This window comes from Nyctereutes procyonoides, unplaced genomic scaffold (assembly GCF_905146905.1).
Source record: "Nyctereutes procyonoides isolate TBG_1078 unplaced genomic scaffold, NYPRO_anot_genome, whole genome shotgun sequence".
In the NCBI taxonomy this organism is placed as follows: Eukaryota; Metazoa; Chordata; class Mammalia; order Carnivora; family Canidae; genus Nyctereutes; species Nyctereutes procyonoides.
In genome coordinates, this window is record NW_026575148.1 from 6099832 (window position 1) to 6115102 (window position 15271).

Genomic DNA, 15271 nt, shown 5'->3' on the forward strand with positions numbered 1-15271 from the left:
ATAAAGCAAAATATATTTTAAAGATTGTACTGATATGCTAGAAAAGCAATCGTAAAATTTAAGTCAACATGAATGGATACAATTTGTGAAAATTTATATACATTGAAAAATATTAAGGAGGAAGTATCTAGACTTTTTGTTCATATTTCAAAGCAATGTAGCAATCTATGTTTTATATTAAGAAAAACCAGAGACAGTGCTTGGTGTAAAATGTTCTGTAATCCTGGTTGAAATTAGCAATTTAAATTTGTTGAATGAGGTTACAGTGCAATATCTAATGCACAAATCACAGAGATTTGAGTACTTGCATAGTTGTTAAAAAATGTATCAAAAGGCCATGGGTTAACAATAATGAAGGTATGTTACATTATTATTATTAAAATATGCAATCTTTGATAATAATTTATTTGTTTTACAAATGCATTGGGGGGTTAAAATTTTTCTATTCATCTGTGACAAACCATGAAATTCAATATTGCTCACCATGACCAATCCATGAAATTTGTCAACTTTGTTCCTGATTTTCACAGGGCCTTCCTCTCAGATGAAATGACCCGTTGAACTAAGAGCATAGCAATTTTTTTCATCTATGGTAAATCAGTTGAGTTTACTAGGATTTATTATGTGCTTCAGACCTTGAGCTTTTTATGATTATGAGCTATTATGCATATAATCCCAAACTTATGGCAGTTTATCTCACTATTTCTTCCCCTTCCTGAAAGAATTCTCCATTTCTAAAATTAGTTCTAAACGGTAGGGTTGCCAGAAAAAACAATCTATAAACAATGGGTTTGTTGAAAGTCAAAGAGTGGGTGAAAATTATAGGGAAATTGAAATCAAACTTGTTAATTACTTGTAGAATTTCTAACACAAAAGTCTCAAAATTTACTGAAAATCAAGATTTTTCTCTTACCAGATTCTTCCAGAAAGGAATACTTTCCTAATTTATCCTAAGAAATAGAAATACGCATAATTTTTCCTATCCAAGAAACTAAGAATATGTAATTATCTAGTCTTTCAAGATAAAGTCACTATTTTGGAGGAGACCTTAAACAAAATTGTATTATTGTTTTATGATAAGATCTACTTTAACCTCTTCTATAAGATTACGATTCAAATGAAATAAACCAGAAAAGTAGTTTAAAAATTTTAATCTCCCTAAATCTTATTTAGTGTGTATAATCTTCCAACATTTTAAAAATGTAGTTGCTGAGTCTTCTCTTTTTGCTGTCCCACCCGCTGCTCCCTTGCAGTGTTTTAATAAACTTCTATCGTTTTGTTCTACGTTGGGGTGAATTCCTTCACCCCCTCCCCCAACACTCCACCCTCCCATATCACCAGCCTTCACCTGATAGGGTCACCATGTTTGGTAGCTCTCATCCAGAACCTCTGCTGGCCTGGGACTTTCCCTGGATTCTCTGGGAATTTCTCAGGACTCTTCCCTCTGTGGACCAACTGCAGTGCTCCTTGAGGAACTGAGGACCTCCAGCAGAGGATATTCGTCTGTGAGGATCTGAAGCTCCAGGAGGAACTAGTTCTTCTTGCCCTTTGAGAGGACTCTTTCATCCCTTTCCTTTCTATTTTGGCCCTTCTGCTGTGTAACCCTTGTAGTCCTCACACCACAGATCTCTGGCCAGGGTGGCTCCTTAGTGTGGTCTAAAAGTCCATGGTGTACAGGTTGGGTTTCCATGCCTATGACTGTACCCACCCCCGCCCCCCCCAATTCCTCTCCTACTTCCTCCCCAACCTGTAGCACAATTGGCAGGGGCAGCTCAAGCAGGGAAGATCCACACATGTTATAACTCAGTTGGGACCCTCTCCTGACACTGGCTGACTCTCAGCCACCTTGTTTGTTTTGGGCTCCCCTTTTTCCCTTTGTTTCTCTGGATCAAGATGCCATCTTGATCTACAGGCAAAAAATGTCCCCATGTGTTGGAGTGAGTCCAACCATTCTGTACAGATGATGGTTTGACAGGATCCCCTCCCCCTAAATCCCATGGACCTAGCTACCAGGGATTTTCACTCAAATCACCTGTTGCCAAGTGAATATAATACCATGCTGTGGTCTATACCTACAAAGAACCTTTGACAGACCAACAACTTTAGGTAGGAACAGTGTGCCCTCATCCAGCACGAAGCAGCTACTCAGGATGAGACTTCCACCCCAATACCAAAGATCTGTCATTGGGGAATGTGGAGGACAATGTTAGGCAACAGGCTTGAGTGAAGGAAACTGTGGTAAGGTAAAAGAGCCCACAGTGACCCTGGGCTGAATGCAAACACACTCAATAAATGACACCCCCCACCAAAAAAAAAAAAAGTCTATAGGCCCTAGCTGACCAATGGGCTACTTACAATCCAGCACAGGTGCTAAAAAAGGAAAATTTCATATATTCCATTATCTCCTCACTCCTCTTCATAACTATAGCCCCCATCTTCCCCCCACTGCCTCCTGGCAGACAGTCTGTCCTTTCCTCTTATGCCTGCTGCTCTCTTACATTGTAGTCAATAAAATTCAATCTCCTTTTTACAAAAAATGCAATTACTGGGGCACTGGGCTGACTCAGTCAGTAGAGCACATGACTCTTGTTCATGAGGTCATGAGTTCAAACCTCATGTTGGGCATAGAGTTTCCTTAAAAAAGAAATAAGTAAATAGAAAACAAAAGTGCAATTACTTATTCCTCCTGCCAGTTGTCCTTACTAGCTCGGCCTAATACTAAAAATGGAAATGCATGGCAGATTAACTGACGGTGTGGAAACATTAGGTTTCTTCTAGATTTGGGGATATTTTAGTATCAACTTTTAATTTTTTTTCTATTACAACAAATTACTTCATATAACTTTAAAACTAAAGAAATATTTTTAAAAGAGCAAAAAGCCATTAGATATGATTTTCTTCTTCATGAAGTATCAAACTATGATTAAAATAACCAATCCATTAATAAAACATTTAAACAACTCAAATAGTGAAGTTCAAGATAATCCTGATCCTTCTGGGGTCTTAGCATCTGAATAAGATTGACCAATAGAGATTTAACACAATATTAGTTCATTTTGTAAAACGGCCCAATTCACAATATAAAAAATGCACTTCAAAATATTTCTACTTGCTACTTCACACAATTCATTAAGTAGTATGAAAATAACTTTAAGTCACATTATTTACATATCATAATAGCTAAAAAGAAAATATGTTTGATACTTACTGATATAATTCAGTTAAAGGTGAAGTCAAAATGACTAATGTTGTGAACAGATTATTACAATGGGTATGAATTTTAAAAATTTTATCATCTATATACTCATGAGGATTCAAAAGCTTCTGTACAGATGTGCAAACTGACCATAACATAGTCTCAGTGCATATTAAAATTGTCGTGACATCAAGTCTATTGGAAAGAAAAAGAAAATTATGTTAAGCAAAACTGTTTTTCTGCTTGGTATATATACTATCATTCATATCTCTTATATTAAACATATGTAAGAATAGAAAAGTATTTGGTTAGATACCAGAGCTTTAGAAAGGCAGATAGAAAGCATCAAAGCTTAGTGTTTGAGTTTCCAGGTGATAGGTGGCTCATATACCATTATCTTTAGGAATAATGAGGTCTCTCTATAATACTAAAGTATTTTAGGAGTGCTTTTCTTACTTACTTTTTTTTTAAATATTTATATCACATCATCAGGATACTGTTCAAGAAGCTCAAGAGAATTTCCTTGATATTATGTCCAGCAAAAGAGGAGCCAGATTAAAAGAAAATTTGCCATTACCCACATGTATATGATAGGTAAAATTTTGATAGGAGAACAATTCTCCTTATCCAAGCACAGGCTGTCAAAAGAAAGTTACAAGTTTGGATAACATGTTTCCCCAGCAAATGGGAGAGGAAGAAAAAAAATGAGACCAAAAGCACAAATGGAGAAGCTTATAGTTTCCAAAATTTTCAGCATTGAATAAATTTGTGGAAACTTTGTTGTATTTTGTGATCTTCTTATTAATACACTCATTTAATTTCTCTCTCTCCTGTGTTTTATCAGAGACCCAAAGATCTGTTTAAAGATTATTTTGGTATATGACTGAATTGTAAAAACCTCAGTAAATTTCCTCTTTTTTTTTTCTTTTAAATTCAGTGTTGAAGAGATAGATGATGGAAATCATGAAGTGATAAGAAAACAAAGTTTGAAGATCTTTTAAAATGACACTTTGGCTTCAAATTTATTATATCTATATAAAATAAGTTTAGACATATACTAGTGACATGTAACACATATTACATATATTGCATAATATATATGGTTTTGGTCATCGGGCAGTTGGAGGCCACTAGAATACCAAAAACATCAATAATCACCTTTAAGAACTTTTAACTGCAGTATTTGCATCCATTTGCTCTAATAGTTCAACAATTACAAATCCAAGATATATGTACACACACACACATACATACATAGTCTGACTTTCACAGTAACAGTGGTTTAGTATTAACCATTCAAATAAAATTATTTATTTTACTTTTTATTTTTAAATTTTATTTATTTTATTTTTATTTTACTTTTTAAAAAGCTAGAATAACTCTAGCTTTTCTTTCTTTTTTTTTTTTTTTAAAGATTTTATTTATTTATTCATGATAGTCACACAGAGAGAGAGACAGAGAGGCAGAGGCACAGGCAGAGGGAGAAGCAGGCTCCATGCAGGGAGCCTGACGTGGGACTCGACCCCGGGTCTCCAGGATCGCGCCCCGGGCCAAAGGCAGGCGCCAAACCACTGCGCCACCCAGGGATCCCAACTCTAGCTTTTCATGGCATTTTTATGTAACCACCCAGAAAACAAAACCAAAAGTCTCCATAGTACAGTTAATTAAATATACTACCCAGCAAATCTGATTTCACAAACATCTCATAATGACTTGCCACCTCATAGTCAAAAATGATTTAAGCTACATAGGAAAAGAATGAAGGTACCCTTTGCTCTCAGAAAAAAAACTTTCCATCTATTCTTCTGAGTTCAATGATTGAAAAAAAATGCTTGGTCAGTAATTCAAAACAGTCTTTGCAAAAGACCATATTTATGAAACACTGTAGCAGGACCTAAATACCCTTCAAATGCAGCATGCTTTATAAGAACATGATCAGGAAATGATTCCTACTGCCAGAAAAAAAAGAAAAAAGGCTCTGGTGTCTTTAGGTTCCTCCTATTACATATCTGAAAAAAACTTTTCATACCTAAAAGACAGATCTTAATCACATCAGTGAGAATATTTTTAAAACAAAAAACCTTTCTTTGTATGGACCGTCATTGTCTCATAAGCACATTTTTGTAACGGTCATCGCCTACATGCCTCATAGACCTGGGCTATAGTTTAGTCCTTAATACCCAGCTCCTAATTTTCTGTGATTTCATATATATATTTTTTAGTGTGATTTCATATTTTATTGAACTGATTTTTAGTAATATATAATGGAAAGAAAAGAAAAAATAAAGGAGAAAAAGAATTAGAATATATCAAGGAGAAAAATTATTAGACAAAGGAGTTTTCTTATGAAGATTAACTACACTGTTTAAAGGCTTAATAATAAAAAGAAAAACTAAAATCCCCTGGTTGCCTAGAATTTCAAAGTCAGATTAACTGCCCCATCACAGCACTGCTGCTTTTTTCTCCATTTCATCCAATTCATTCTCAATCTCCCTCTTTTATCTTATTTAATAACCTTTGTATATAAATGACTTAGATTGTGATACATCTTGAATCATTTTTTGAGAAACAAGTGGGTTCTATATACAATTTTAAGAAGAAAAAAGAGCAAAGTTATCTTGATTCAAGTTCCACATTGCCACTTAAGTATCTCAGGAGAGTTGAATACGATTTCCTTTCAGATGTTAGAAACATGTTAAATACACAGAGTTATGTTATGTCTTGAGATTCAGAATTACATTCTGCTTTATACCAGTTGATGAAAAAGTTTTCTTGAAAAGCAATGGGTTTCACAACTTCAATTACCTGATCTGTGGAGTTCTCTTATAACTGGGATGGGCTCGAGCATATCTGGAGGCCAGCAGACCCAAAGATTTCTCCAGCACTTCTGTGAAAATCTCCTGGGCTAAGTTAGGGGGCAGAATGGTCCAGAGATCGTGATGAAGAGCACAGAAGAAATAATGCCACATCTGGAGGGAGAAGGAGCATCTTTCCCCCTGGCAAAACCACCACACATTAAACAATAGAATCACATCTTCCAAAATGTCAGTTTGCTTCCTATGAACATAATTAGTTCAGGCTGAAAGGAAATAGCTGGAAAGTCTGACACACAAGATGACCAAGAAAGATTTTTGACAAGATGTAAAACATCCTTATTGACAAAGGAACAGATGTTTTATTTCAATTACTAGACCAGATATTCTAGTGCAAACCCAGACCACAAGCTTTTAACCTAGCATATCTTGATTTACCTACTCCTAGCCTGGAGTTTAAAATTTATTTTATGCAATCAGCTTTACAGTTGCCAAACGAGTCATGCTAGTTTAAGATAGTTGGCTGGTTCCTCTAAAATTAAATTTTAATAATGTAAATTATTTAAGTATGTATATTTTTCTGAGACTGTGACCATCCTTGAGGTCATTCTTATAAATGTCTGAGATTTCACATTATAATGAAATGACAGGAGTAAACATTAATTTACATACCACATACTTATCAACGTGCATGAAACCAAGGGGATGGGGAACTATTAAAGACTATTACATTAGGCTATTTCATTCACGGAGTTTTAATAACCATGCTAGAAACAGATACTACAGTGGTCAGATTTTACAAGAGTCTGTAAAGCTTAGGCAGATGTTATCATTTCTTAGCATTTGTATGGTACTTCATACTTCCAAGGAGTCAGATCCTCCTTCCTTTCCACCCCTTATAGACCTCTACTGTGGGTACCAAATTTTCCCTGACCAGAGAGGAAGACCCAGCATTGGCCTAGGCCAGTGGGACAGGCAGAAATGAGAAGGTAGCCTCAAGTGATTTACAAGCATTCATGAGTTACAGGCTCTCAGGGAGGTATGCTAGTAGCTTGACCTCATTTTCCTCTAACCAGATTAAAAAAAAAAAAAAAAAACCTACTTTAAATAGGAAGAGTAGAATGTGTTTTTCAAACACTACCCTGATTGTTACTATATCAAAAATTAAATGAGTAAAACTTCACATTTTATCTCTAAGCAAGCCTCCTAGACTTAAAATTCCTGCTTTGCCTGCCACTTATATTTCTCAAATATCACCCCCCCAAAAAAATCTGCTGTTCCTTTATACCAAAGGTTGATAGTTTCTCATGCAGATATGCCTATCAGTATTTTCCTTACATTCTATTCTTCTGATAATGTCTCTGATTATCTAAATTATTTGCAGTAATCGTGAGAATATGTTTATTTGTAGCAATATATGTAGAAGTAGCAAAATTAGAGTTTCTTATACTTTCTTTGTTGTTGTTGTATGATAAAGAATGCTTTTTAAAATTTCCTAAAGTAAGAAAGGAGTTTGAAAGCTTGATTTTGTCATACTTGTTGTGTTGTATGTTAATATTTATTTATTTATTTATTTATTTATTTATTTATTTATTTATTTATTATTTTTGTGTTGTATGTTAATTAAAGCAAAATTGCCCCAGCTGTTGTAATGATGAGTACAAATGATTTACACTAACTCTCTCCATGGCAATGGATGGGCGCTTTTAATGACACAGCCAACATTATTTCTCATTTTTCAAAATGAAAACCAATTTCCTTAATAGTTACCAATAAATGAGAAAATAAAAGTAACTTGGCATGAAGATTTCTTTCCCTGGAAGTGAAAAATAGTTATTTCGAGACTTTTTAAAATATAAACTTTGTGTTTACTTAGAAACACTCCAAATTGGTCATCGTTCTCACAATTCTCTTCAAAGTGTGTAGAACTGTAATGTATGTGAGGGTTTTCATTAAACTAAATGTGATTCATTTATTTTTCTGACCTGTTTCCCTATTTGTTGTCATTTCAAAAGTATTCTGCTAGTAAACATCTGTTATTTTTGTAGACCCACTATAATGTAAACAGATGTGAGCTTTTATTTAGATTATGTATCAGGAAACAAGCAGCTGGGCTTTATTATATAAGCCATTCAATATTATCTTTGAACAGACAATTCTTTATTCTTTGACTATTGGAAAACACAAGTTGCTAAAATTGAGCAGATGTCAACTATACTAAAAGCTTAATTTTAAACATGTAATCTGAACACCCACTGTGCCATCTGACCAGCACCTCATCAGAGAGATACTGAACTCTTTGACTCTCTCAAACTGACAGCTTAGAAAATGGAAATAATGTATCTAGGGCTCAAATGATATCACAAAACACGGGCAAATATTCCTTCCTATCTTGTAAATTCTTTCACTATTTCCTTACTACACTCTGCACATGGTGATAGGCTCCCCTGAGATCTCTATCCCACCCTTCGCCTCTGGGCAGGCAGATTTCATCTCCTTTCCACTCAAAACGGCCCTGCCAAAAACATACTAGTCCTGTCTCACAAATCAGTTGAAATAAATGGAGAGAGGAGAAGAAAAGGGTGCAGTAAACGGGATAAAACCATTGTCAAGCACTCCAGTTGTCAAAACAGTTTCAAATCTGTGCTATTTTTAGAAGTTTCTTATTTTTGGTAAATAGAATAGCAGTATCACTTTATTTTTCTGAGCATAAATAACAACCACTCACTCTGCAATTAAATTGTAACTACTGACCATGTAAGTATATGGAAGCTACAGTACCATGTAATCATAGGGTAACTATCTCGTTATTTCTGTCTTTGAAGCTAAAGCCTTGTCATAAGATCTAAGAGCTGCATGTTACATGGTAATTTGTTGTTGTGTTTTTTTTTAATACTTGGAAACTTCAATAACAGATTCTCAATGCATCTACTTATTTATACTGTACAACTCTTCTGGCTCCCAATTTGCATAAGAGAAAATATAATACCCCTATGTTGGACATAGAGTGAAATGATACCTGTTCCTCAATGAAAACATCCTATAAAATTGCTCATTAGTACACTGACATATTGAAATAGTTTGAAACAGGAGATGGATTCATTTTCAATCTCTCTGTTTACCTCAAGGCAAATAAGGAAGCTGTGATGCTGCCAAGAGAGGGGAAGACCAATACTTGCATTCTTATCTCAGACTACCAGCTGCACCATACCACTTTCTCGTTCTCATTCTGCTCACTGCTGTTTGAAGTATGTCAGGTTTGGAAAACCCTATATGAATGCTCTTGCAGAAAGAAAAACTATCTGGGAAGGGCCTCTAAAGGAGAGATGAAATGGCCTTAGAGAAAGTGAAAAGTCCTTTAAAAGAGCTTCTTAGCTACTTCTCTCTGTTATGGCAACATTTATTATGATAATAACTCAGGCATAAATAGAGCCACAGGAACCTTCGGTGTCAGGGAGTTGACAAGAGTGACTCCACTGAATAAACACTCCACTCTGTTTTTCCTAGTACTCTATAGCAATTCAGACAGTAAGGAAAAATAAAAATCATAAGCTTCCATCCAGAGGAAAGGATAAATTGGGAGAGCTAATGAAGTCAGGCTTGACTGATGAATTTTTTAAAAACTCTGATTATATTTTATTAAGATATTATAAATGTTTCACCCTGCCCTGAAATCAACTTCAAGGAATTTCAAATATTGTGGCTTATGTACAATCAATGGGATTTAGGGGAAGGGAAACTAATGAAGCCTGATGATGAATAATTTTAATTGATCCTGGATTTGGTTGCATTGGGAATCATCAGGCTTTAATTCAGTAGAAATCTAGAATTTCAAAACATGGGCTAAATGAAAATAGGTAAGCTATAAATGATCAGATGGGTCTTAAAACACCCTCAGAAGAACATACAACGAGAAGAGAGAAAAATACATACAAAGAATAAAGTGGCTTAATAAAAGGCATTTATCAAAAACAGAAATATATAAGAAAAAAGTGCAGGACTACCTATAACTGGTCCTTTTAGAAAAAAATATAAAGTTGTAATATTTTGGCATTATCTCTTTGACTTTTCATTGTATCCTGTTATATTCCAACTTATATAGCACATGCTGCAGCTCAAATTAAGTTATTTTTACTTGTAAGCAGAAGGAGAGTTCTGACGTGTAGTTATTTCAGGTTTTTAAAAAGTGTTTTCCCTGAGTACAAATTCAATATTTAAAAAATATTATCCTAACAGCCTTCGCGTGTTAGTAATGCCAAGCTCATGTTTCTAATTAGCCAGAAAGCAGGTAGGCAGTAAAACATATTTGTGTAAAAAGGAGGGATAGTAAACTTAACTTCACACCTCATAAAAAGCTTTGTAGCCATCCCAGTGGTGGCTCTCAGCATCCTGTAAAATGCTTGTAGCACAAACTCTGACGCAGTAGTCCGTAACCTGAAACTGTAGAGTGTTGATGAATTCCTGATATCGTTGGACAGGCACCAGGAATACGGGTCTGTTTAGAGGGAATGATCAAAGAGACAGAGATTTAAGGCCTGTGCAGTAGGCGGTAACAATCTCCAGTACTACAAATGGTTTTGATTATTAGATATCAATCATTCATTTCCTCCTAATGCTAAAGTCTGCATCCACATTCACTTTCCGAAAAGAAAAAAAAAAAAAAAAAGCCGGTCTTTGTTTTGCAAGTCCTTTGAAAACGTACATCTGCTGTTCCACAAATATGCACTTCAACTTGAGACAAACTGCATTGTCAATACATCATTCAAAAATAAAAGTATTCTTTGTAAGCCTATTATTAGAGATCAGTGCATTATTTAGGCATTAGGGTATCGTTATTATAGAGAACAACATGCATTTGTCAGAACCAACTTTTATAAAGCTATCACACGTCCCATAAACACACTCCTTTTGTTTTAAAAATTGTAATTTTGTAGATGTCAATTATCTCATAAACTGTTTTAAAATATTCTACAGAAATAAAGTGATTTCTGGCACATCTCGTTTATAAATTCAAGTATGATTCACCCTATCTGACTACTTACGGGAATTAAAGAAATATCATAGCTATAGTTTGCATCAAGCCAAATTTATTTTACTTTTATCTTTAGTTATTTACATTACACTTTCTTATGCTTTCTCTCATAACTGAAGGACTACAAATACTGAGTCCAAAGGAATACCAAAGAGGTTGTTGGACTCTTGCTGGACAGCCAACTCCATGTGTTCCTTTTGCAAGGGGCTGTGCTATCTCCTAGGGCATGAGGGAAGCCAGAAAGACCATGTGGTCATTTTTATTCTGTTTCTAGAAAATATACAGTCTTTTTAGACTACTAATACATGAGAATTAAGATTGCCAGATGCTCTCTGCTCAAATATTAAGGATGGCCTATTACTAAATGGATGTTTTGAAATACATTTACATTGGTCAAAAGAATAGAAAGAAAATGCATTTATTCTCTATATAAGTCCCAACATCTTGTTTTATTTCTTTTTTTAAGATTTTATTTATTTATTCATGAGGGACACACAGAGGCAGAGACGTAGGCAGAGGGAGAAGCAGCCTCCATGCAGAGAGCCCGATTCAGAACTCGATCCCAGGACCCTGGAACCATGCCCTGAGCCAAAGGAGATGCTCAACCACTGAGCCAGCCAAGTGCACTTTAATATCTTGTTTAGATGGAAAATGCATTTATTCTCTATGTAAGTCCTAACATCCTGTTTGCTTAGAAACAAAAGAGAGAAGTGTGTATTTTATAACTGTGTATACAATGAACAAAAACAAGTCTAGTTTTCCTTTCTTGGGTAGTCAGTGCAGTGTGCCTTACAAAATGGAGAGGGTTTGTTTGGTCAGATCGTAACAGCATGCAGAAAATAGTTGCTCCAGATCAGAATATGGAAAATGTATGGGTCTCTGGAGTATAGGCCTTTACAAAGAATACCCGGTCTTTCTTACTAATCTATGTATCTGGTTTAACAGACCCCTTGCTCCACCTTTTTGACATTTTCTAGTCAAGACAAATGACAATAATTCACCATGTTCATTATTATTTTCTCCTCGAATATTATCATCAAAATTTCACTCCTGTGATATCCAAAGATTACATGTTATTTTAAGCATGGCCATCAGTTTAATTTAAATGACACTCACTTCTTAGTATTTTCTTTCATCAAATTATCATACTGCGTAAAATGCTGGAAGACATATACCGCTGTGGAGAGCAATGTGTGTAAGTTTTTCAGGGGTGCTTTGGAAGGAAACTCCTTGACTCTCTCTTGCAGTCTCGCCAGGACAGCTGTTGCCACTTTACAACAGGCCTCCACAAAGTTTGCTCTAATTTCCTGGAAAGAATCATCTCTGCATGCCAGAGCCAGTGGAAGCATTGTGTCAAGTTTTTCCATGATGTCAGAACAAAACTAGGGAGAAATAAATGTAGCACTGAGTTATTTGTACTCTGACAGCACCGTGTAATTTATGTACAGGGGAGCCAAATTCCTAAATAATGAATTTGGCATCAAACATAAATATAATGATACGACTTTATAATAATCAATTTCTATGTTATAGAAAGCTAAACGTTTTATGTCAAATGAGGAAATGCGAAAAGGATGCTTCTCTCTATATAAACCTTCAAACCTTATGTTTACCAGACAGACATTATGAAAAACTCATGAAATAGCTTTACATGACAGTACTTTATTTGTAGTTAATACAACTTGGAAAACGTGAGTATCCTTGATATTAATATGATTGCATTATTTTTTACTTATTCTAATATTTTTGCTGTATTTTCATAAAGTATCTTTTTGTTAATCACCACACATACATAAGGTATGTCGATTTAATTTAAATAATTTAGAAACATCAGAAACAGTATCACATGGCATCTTCTTATTGGTAAGGAGTCAGAATTTTCAGAAGTGATGTGCCTGGCTTTCTAGTAGTTATCATGAATCTACTCTTTCTTAATGGCAAAGGAAGTATGGTGGATGGGGAGGCAAAACTTGCCTGCATTCCCAATTTGCCAACAGTGTTCCCAGGGGAATGTTCTGGAACCTCAGGTGGCAGTAGCCAAATAAGGAGGCCATCTTGATGAATGCTCTTTTTAAAAAATTCTAATCACAGGTTACTGAACTCATTGTGGGCTTAACACTGAATAACTGTATTTATTTATTTGCATAATTACTTCCTATTTCCTCAATATGCTCTGTGACTCTCAAGGCACACATAAAGATGCAAGACGGATGCTAACGAAATGGAATGTGCGTTAGTGTGTAAACAAAGATTTAAAAGTTGCCTAGACACATAAAAGACAGTAACTCCTTCAAACTCCTACTAAATTTTTCCCAAAATCATTCAAAGGAACAGCCCAAATAAGCAGTTTCCTCAGCTCCCCATTAAGTCACAGAAGTTTCTGCATTAGGGGCCCCAAACTCATGGAGCAACAAGTTGGCAACAGGTTTCAGCCTTTTTTGTTGGCAGTGGCCCAGGGACACCAGAGAATAAACCTGGTATTCGGTTAAATACCAAGTATTTGCCAAGAGACTACCATTTTTCTATAGGTTACCTTTGCAATGTCTTATACTGATTTTTTAAAAAAGATTTATTTTATTTATTTGAGACAGAGAGAGAATGTGTGTGAATGCAAATGGGGGGCAGAGGGAGAGGGAGAGAATTTTCAAGCAGACTCCCTGCTAAGCACAGAGCCTGATGCAGCCGGAGTCAATCCCACCACCTGTGAGATCATGCCCTGAGCCCAAACCAAGGGTCAGATGCTCAACCAACTGAGCCACTCAGGTGCCCCACAATGTTTTATACTGAAAAAAAAAAAAAATAACTCATTATGCCAGTCTGCAGTTTGAAAGGATTTCATTCGATACTTGCCTTTGCAATTTTCTTTGGTTGATCCTCCTCAGGAACATGACTGTCTTGCCAAACTTGCTGGACATTCACAAGGTTCATAGCATAGGTTACAGCCAAAGACCTTTCATTCTGTTCCTGTTGGAGAATTTTTGTGGAAAAATCTTCAATTGCTGTTGTTATACAATGTGCCATGGGAAGAGACACTTCTTTAAATACACTTCGCCAAGCAAAATCTAGTAAAGTTGCCTGAAATATAAATTTATATGAAGTTATATTAATTTTAACCCAGCAACAAGTATTCCTATTGTTATAGATATAAAATTATTACTTTCTTTCAGCATCTGAATATAGGTATTCTTTGATAAATGGCAAAAGCCATTCTTACAACCTGAAAAATATTACCCAGTGAATAAAGCAATATACAAAAACATGTGTATTCTTTACACAGAGTAATATACTGGCATTTCATTTTAATTCATCAGTGGATTTAATCAAAAAACTTTTTTCAAAAATTTAATCTCTTAAATATAGTTCAATAAAACTATCTTTATGAGAGTTAAAAGTTACAGTTACTATTTATCACATAAAGCAACCTTTAAATTCAATATATTTAATAAAGCCTAAATTAGATTTTTATAGTCTTTCTTATAGTTTATTGTTAATAAGTATTGCAACGCAAGACAGAGTTTAATATTCAACCTTTTATTTCTTTTTCACTCTTAGAAATACAGACAAGCCAAAAAATAGCAACAAGAAATTTCTCAGGGAAATTATATCACAGTACCTTTCTAGAATTTTACTTCTTTAGAATTTTATTCAGTTTCTTCACCCATAAAGTGGTAAGCAACACAACTCTCATTCCAAAAAAGGAATTTAAATTATCTGCATTGCTCTGTGTTGGGGGAATGGGAGAGGTTGCAGTGAATGGAGGCTGGTGGTGTTTTTTGTCTTTTTTCTTGGGGTCTGGGCTCAATATAATTATGAATGTATACTATCCCTAAGTCTTCTAATGTTCTCTTAAGTACTAAAAAATTGCAGGCAATAGGTGGACCCAAGCTTAGCATTAAATTTTCCCTGCTTCAATGTAATCTTATTTACTGTAATAATTCACCTATTCCAGCTTCAGAAGACTCTAGGCTCAATATGCCTGGCTGAATTATGTATTTTTCTGGATCCCAGTTTTTTGGTTAGAAAAATAAAAGAGCTGATTTGGATTATTTATATGATTTCCTTGGTCTAAAATTACTGATATTATGACCATTAGCTTAATTTTCTTACTTATTCATCCCATTCAGCATTTATTTAGTGCTTTCTGTATATACTATACAAAGTAATAAAGATGATACATCTTCCAGGGCTAAAATTCTACATGATTCCACAACGATAATCAATAATCAAAGC

General features: G+C 34.9%; 1 protein-coding gene across 1 annotated transcript in view; it reads right to left on the reverse strand.

The window, feature by feature from the left end:
- The window catches only part of KIAA0825 (KIAA0825 ortholog), a 391927-nt gene that overhangs the window by 258978 nt on the left and 117678 nt on the right, over positions 1-15271 (reverse strand). Inside the window, exons 8-12 of the mRNA XM_055312867.1 lie at positions 13892-14116; positions 12158-12423; positions 10354-10504; positions 6002-6192; positions 3209-3391 (exon numbers count right to left, since the gene is read on the reverse strand). Coding sequence (XP_055168842.1) covers positions 3209-3391; positions 6002-6192; positions 10354-10504; positions 12158-12423; positions 13892-14116 — 1016 coding nt within the window. The remainder of the gene's footprint in view (positions 1-3208; positions 3392-6001; positions 6193-10353; positions 10505-12157; positions 12424-13891; positions 14117-15271) is intronic.